Source organism: Malaya genurostris, chromosome 2, assembly GCF_030247185.1.
Source record: "Malaya genurostris strain Urasoe2022 chromosome 2, Malgen_1.1, whole genome shotgun sequence".
NCBI lineage: Eukaryota > Metazoa > Arthropoda > Insecta > Diptera > Culicidae > Malaya > Malaya genurostris.
Window position 1 is genome coordinate 309,480,648 of NC_080571.1, and position 7,451 is coordinate 309,488,098.

The 7,451-nt window shown below is 35.4% G+C and overlaps 1 protein-coding gene across 1 annotated transcript; it reads right to left on the minus strand.

Annotated features, from left to right (window-relative positions):
* Positions 1-5,936: 5,936 nt before the first annotated feature.
* Positions 5,937-7,222, minus strand: LOC131431060 (V-type proton ATPase 21 kDa proteolipid subunit c''). Its single transcript, XM_058596519.1, has 3 exons — positions 7,128-7,222; positions 6,391-7,047; positions 5,937-6,338 (listed from the first exon to the last, which is right to left on the minus strand). Exon 2 carries the CDS (start codon positions 7,036-7,038, stop codon positions 6,409-6,411), a length of 630 nt encoding a protein of 209 aa, XP_058452502.1. The 5' UTR covers positions 7,039-7,047; positions 7,128-7,222; the 3' UTR covers positions 5,937-6,338; positions 6,391-6,408.
* Positions 7,223-7,451: the final 229 nt, after the last annotated feature.

Here is a 7,451-nt window from a genome sequence, read left to right on the forward strand (position 1 = left end):
AGGCCCTTGCGAATGTTACAAAATGTAATGCTCATTACTCGGCTCTACAACCTTCATTTACACAATCATCGATATAATCTCGTAGATAGAAGCCCAATCTACGATATTGTGCGCAACATGCTTGAATTTCATGTTTAAAACTTGAGTAATGAGCATTATTTTTCGTAACTTTTTAAAGGGCACATCGCACGATATGCCCTAATCACATGTTAGTACCGCTATTGAGGTTTCTAGGCCCGGTGAAAAATGAACGGCGGCCCTACTGAAAAATGGGTGGCCAACACGTTTCCTGATGAAAACAAAACAATATGTAAAAGCGATTCACACGCACCATCAAGCGACTATCGCCTGCATGCAACGATCACGGAACAACAACAATAATTGTAAGCAATTCATATGAAAGGACACTACGTCAAGTTCACGGAAAATTTTAACGTCGGATACGTGAGCAATATTCGGCTGAAAAAATTAATAAAAATAATCTGGTCGTCGACGGAAGTTGATTGATCGTCTGAATCGCGTTTAATGCATGCGTTTCCTGATGAAAACAAACCAATCTCATTTGCATTTGTGGTTGTAAGTGAGCTGTCAGAGAGCCTAATACCGAACACATCATAATGCACACAGGGAAATATTTGTTTGAATCTGTTCCTTTTTGCCATTTAGGGTAGAGTGACTGTAATCAGAGTGGCGACAGCTGTTCGTTTGGAATGACAACTACCAGTTCCAAACGAGCAAACGACCTGTCAATTCAATGTAAAGCTAATGGAATGTTTTGAATTGTTGCCAACATTACGGATGAGATGTCGTCACTCTGGTTATAGGCACTCTAATTTAAAATTCTGGATTTTCGGATTTAAAAAAACAACACATATTCACAAAAACGAAGGGAGAAAATTTCACGCGAAATTTAAAAAGTGTTCCGACTGACCGGAATTATGAGCGCCTTCCAAAGCACTGCACAATCCGTCGAGTTCAGCAAAAATTACCCTTGATTCTTTATAAGAACAATCAAACCATACAAATGGAAAACGAAGACACCGTTGTTTTGCTTCAAAACTTTGTGCAAAGCGCACTATCTGAAGCGTGCAAAACACTTTTTCATAATTCGAAATTTCAATTGATAGAGTGTGGAGATGAAAACAATTGTTTGGAATTGGATTGCGGATTGGAGGAAAAGAAATGTAAGTCTCTATATACTTTGAAAGATTTCTAAGAAATCCCAATATGTAGTAATTCATCATTTGCTATCCACGAAATAGGAAATTATTATCTATTCAGACTAAATGACATTTTTTTGTTGTAGGTAGGTGCTTTTTGATTGATAAATAATGTAAAGAATAAATTCAGTATTTTGCAAATTTTAAGTGTTTTTTAGTTATATATATATATATATATATATATATATATATATATATATATATATATATATATATATATATATATATATATATATATATATATATATATATATATGTTGTTGTTCCGTGATCGTTGCATGCAGGCGATAGTCGCTTGATGGTGCGTGTGAATCGCTTTTACATATTGTTTTGTTTTCATCAGGAAACGTGTTGGCCACCCATTTTTCAGTAGGGCCGCCGTTCATTTTTCATATATATATATATATATATATATATATATATATATATATATATATATATATATATATATATATATATATATATATATATATATATATATATATATATATATATATATATATATATATATATATATATATATATATATATATATATATATATATATATATATATATATATATATATATATATATATATATATATATATATATATATATATATATATATATATATATATATATATATATATATATATATATATATATAGTGGTATTGAAACTGTGGGGATGTTTCACTGAGCGAGAGTTATGCTAAAATGGATTATAAACAAACGATTTCTATTATCGTTTTTGCTAAAAATTGTTCGAGAAAATTGCCATTTTTGTATGGTAACGTTACTTAACTGCCTATTCGGTATATTTTAAAATCGGGCCTGACCACAAGGAAAATAGTCAATATGATTACCCGAATCGTCGATTTATCGTTTTCTAAACAATAAGAGAAAAGGGAACGGAACAATAATTTATCCTCGGAATACCAATCCTCTGAACGTAAAGGTATGGTTCCGATTCATTCGGGGCTGGTTTGTCAAAAAACACACATTTATTTTCATTTTCATCATGTTTCGTCATCGGCTCATCACCCGAATAAAAAACATTGTTGAAAAACAATACGATTTGCTGTTACAAAACCTGCCACAATTTTGCTTTGACCATTGAAAAAGATTTTAATGTATTGTTATACACTATTCAATCAATTATAAAAATGCTTTTTACAATAGAATGTATAGGTTGTTAAGTATCATAACAATTTTAATCATAAAGTTTTCTCATACATGTTTTCTTGGAAAACAATAAAATGTACAGTTTGTATATTGTTTGATACACCACGTGTACAATAAATTCAATTGTAGAATCGTGGGAACTATATATTGAATCGTTGGAAATGAAAAAAAAACTTGTCAAGATACAATAAAATGTATTGTAACCCATATATCTAACTGTGAATCAATTGTTTATGCTGTAAAATCAATGGTTTTTTTACGGGCTTCAAAAATTCAAATTGAAACTTTTGCTTTTGTTGTATTAAATCAGTTGGGTCCAGAAAGAAAACCATTAATCAACATTATTTCATAATTTCATTGGAAATATTTAAGTTTCGATTGGAATGTATTAAGCAGAGATGTCCATCTCCTCTGTGTGACGAAGAGCAAAAAAAATTCTCCCCTCGCACTGACAACTTCAACGAGAGCTCTTTTCTTTCACATATATACACCACTGTTGTATAAAGTGTGCACGCATCATCAGTGCGTTTGTTTATTTCCTTTTACCTCCTCCACTGAATCGCACCAAAGTGCTAGAGCATTAGCTAATAAATTCTCTGAGGTGAATGCAGATACTTTCACAGAGGTGTACACGCCGGTGAGCACTCTGGTGTATGGTTTGCCTAGAAGAAGCGTGGCCACGCAAAATCAGCAAAATAAAACAATTTATCGTTAAATTTTCGGTTTTCATTGCAAATTTTTCATAGCAAGGCCAGATCTACTCTCTATTAATTGGAGTTCACAGAAGTGTTCGCTCACCATCACGCGCCAGTGATCACTTGGGTGTATTTAGGCTAGAGCACGTGAGAGCGATTCGCACGAAGAGAATGTTATTCTCTCGCACCAGCTTCTTTCAACACAAGCACGCACTCAAAGTCTGTCTGTCTGGACACTGAGAAGAAGTGCGCTTTCTTCTTTGTGTGGAGCGGAGCAAATGTATCCGCAGTGTATAATTGAAACCTACGCCCTGGTGCAGCACTCTAGTGGAATGCCATCTCTGGTATCAAGCCACGTATTTTCAATTATAAATTATTGAAATTTTGTTTAGTAGCGAGCAGTGTCCTATTTTGTTTGCTAAAAATCTCCGGCATATCGGATTTCCCTGCCATAGACGACGGTTTTGAAGGAGTAAGCGATATAACAAAGGGAAAGCATCGCTCTGATTGGTCAATCGATGCAAAAGTGAAACTGTTGGAAGAACGCGAATCTATAAATAGAAGCGAAATTATAGCTAACGTTTCAGTCCTACGCGTAGCATGCTAGAGGTTGGTTATTGCTAGACAGCAAGACAAAAAGCACCATAAAACAATTTGAAGCTTTAATTGGTATTTACTTGTGTCATGCAAGCTCGGATGAAATTCCATGTTATGTCGTTTCGCCTGAGAAATTGACAACTACCCTAGGGTAAATTTTGAGTGCTTAAGATTAATTTATATAAGATGAACTCGATTGATAATGAGAAAAAGTTTATCGCTTAAACCGAAATCGCAGAATGGTAGAGAAACTTAACGCTATAAAAATAACTGCTCGCATACAAAATTTGAACACAGTCTTGGCGAAGAGAAGCAAGTGACAGTTGCTCTTTAATCACTCTCTCTTTCGGTTATTGTGATGTGATTAAAAATATTTTCTTTGATATCACTATTCTGTTTGAAAGTCGAAAGTTTCGGGTATCATTTCATGCAAAGAGTTGAGTGATAAACGTGGAAACCGCTTGGTAATTGATAGAAGAGAAAGTAAACAAAGAGAAACTGTCACTTGCTTAAACGCCCTAATGAAAAATCAACCGAGAAATATCATAATCCCTATCGCAAGTATGTACAAAGATGTAATTGCATACATTTGGGATATTAGTGTAATTTTGTCGGCTATAAAACAAATCAAGACAAACAATGTTCGGTGTTGGTTCCTAATCAAGATCTATCTAAGCAGACTCTCGTGCAATTGCGGATTCAAAAGTGTGACGATTGATTTAACTGTTTGATTGTAGATCATTAGAAATGTTGGTTGCCTTGTTCCACATCAATGGCTCGAACAACCCTATGGGCTGATCCTTGTAGTTTTTTCAACAAAAACTAGTCAACATTCTAATATAAATATTCAACATATGCCAGATCGATTAAAACTTATCTTAAACAATTTCTGAAAGGTCATAGAAAAGTCTTCTTTGTTGTTGTAGTAGTATTTTTTTGGGTTTGGCCCGAGGAGCTCGCCTCATAACGCCAGTAACAAAATTACTTCTTTCATTATTCGGTATTACTTCTAACATATTACGTCTAATGAAGACGAACATTCGAAATAGTCCATAGTGCAAGTGACGGTTTCTCCTTGTTGGCCTATCGAAAAACATTCTGTCCCTATGTGCGAGATTCGGAATCGCACCCAGGTGGGCTGGGACTTACCAAAGAACTTACACGTACTCATAAGAGTGCAGCCGACAATACAGCTGTTAATTTCGAGACCAAAAGCACGACAGTATTAAGACAAAACTTGACAACTGGGAAGGCTTCCTTTGATCCAATTTTATGTAAATATGTCCTAGTTCCTGATTGGCTGATAAGCGGCCCTTACACGAGACAATATTATTGTCAATACAAGGAGTATTGACAATACTTTTGATCGTGTAATGGAAACTTCATTGGATTGACGAAAATATTGTCAAAAAATCAAAACTGCCCATCAATCCGACAATACTTTCTCTCCAGAGAGAAACTGTTAAATATGTGCAATGGCCTCTTTTCTCAATATTTAAATATTCATTTGCAATATTTAAAGCACCAAACACTTGAATTTCTCGAAAAACTCGGACTCTAGTTATCAAACCAATTGGATTGATGGTATTGACAATACTTTGGATTGACAATAATATTGTCACGTGTAAGGGCAGCTATATTGATAACTTTGTCCGGGCTGTAAGTAGAATAGAAGTTACTGCTAAGTTCGTAGGCAGTGTTGCGGAGTATGTGAGAAATTGAAGACATATTAAAATAGGCGGGTTGATAACGTCAGAGACATAACTGCACGGCATGAATACGAATAGCGGACCTTACACGATCATTAAAAGTGTCATTACTAAAAAATAATATTATTTTAATGAACGTGTAATGGTCAGCAATGACAAGATTTCTATCAAATTTGAAATACATCATTACTTAGTCATCATTAAAAATGACAAAAATAATGCTCGTGTAAGGGCCGCTATAGAGATGTTAGGTTACTGATAAAATTTAAAGCTTCTGTTAGTAAACCAGCAGAAAACATGATACCCGTAAAATCATCGTCGCACTGAAACGCAAACTTTAATAGAAACATTTCATCTTCCAGATGGAATTTTAAGGGTGGATAGGATTTGATCTTCATATTACTTTTGATTAACCGTTACTCTGCCAAAAATTGAAATTTGTTCAACATTGTTCCCACGCTATTCACATCAATGCTCAAAACGCTCCAATGTCTCAAGTCAAAACTGAGGGCATTTCGCACATACATGGTGATGTTACTAAGAACTTCGATTTGATATTTGGAACGTTTATTGTGATACACATTTTCTGGTATTTTACATTTACATAAGATGATTTTGCGTTCGTTACACACGAATCCAAGTTACTGTTTACGTCTAGATTTACCTAAAGCATATTTTTAAATGAACCGATACTCCTTGCTATTGTACATCATTTTTAACAAAAAAGAAAACATAAATCGGACCAAGGAGGTCACATGTTAGTTTATAAGTTTGAGTCAAAGGAAATTTACATAGAACTGAAAAATGTTTGTGGTGACGTGGTGCAGCATAGGATGTCAAAGCCTTTATGATCATTAGAAATTGGAATGGCCACTTAGTGCACTCTCTAGTTAATATAGCAACACTTTTGCTTGCGTATCAATTATGACTCTGGGCTAGCAAATAATACTTCCTGAAAAGAAAATGTTTAAATATTTACCGAGAAACACGAATGAAATACCTACCTATTTCCTAAAACCACTTTAATCTTTGTCTCCCATTTTAACTTTGGAAGTCATGTAAATACCCACAATAAGGCCGAATAAGCCAATGGCGGATCCGAAAATTTCCACAATCAAAATCTTCACGAACAGGGTTGAGTTAGCGGCGTCAGCGAGAGCAGCACCAGATCCAACAATACCAACAGCAATGCCGCAAAACAGATTAACTAGTCCAACGGCTAATCCCGCTCCGAACATTACATAACCGGAGAACCAGTTGTTGTTACGGATATTTTCATTGGCAACTATCGTTGACCAAGAAAAGCTCTCCAACATACCAGACAAAACGATTGCCGTAATCAAGCCATAGATAGCAACAGCTTCGCAGAAAATCACCGAGATCAAATTTTTGGTCTTGATTCGCGGAGCCTTGACGCCTCCACCAACGATGCTGACACCGGTCGTGTGAATTCCCATGGCAGCACCCACGACTGATAGGGCTACTGCAAATGCAATACCTAGAGTTGCCCACATGTATGGAGATGTTTCCTCGAGGAACCATCCAACGCTAACTCGCTCACCCTTGCCCGTAAGGACATGGTACAGGATCAGCACTGTTGACACAGAGACCAATGATCCTGCGAAGGTGTAACCAAGTGTGTGCCGCATCATTTTGTTTATCTACCAACAAATAATCATTTATTTAATAATATTTAAAGAACACTGTACACCTAAATGTTGAATTGAGACGGAGAACTCACAGTTTAATGCGAATATTTGATTTTTTCCTCGCCACTACACAGTCACTTGATCATTGATGTCATATGACCCGACGAAGGAAAATAGTGACAGATATGTTAATCGATTTTATAGCATCATTAGAGCAAATCAGAATCATGTGCTATAAAAAAGAGGGATACACTGTTGCACCGCACGATGTCAAATGTACTGCAGTATCCAAACATTCCCAGTGAATCAGTACCATGGTCCAAAACATTCCCAGTAAATCTTGTCGGGCTGCATCATTCGATTATCGGACCGAATGTGCACAATTTGGTAGTGCCAAACAAGATGGAATAGACTAT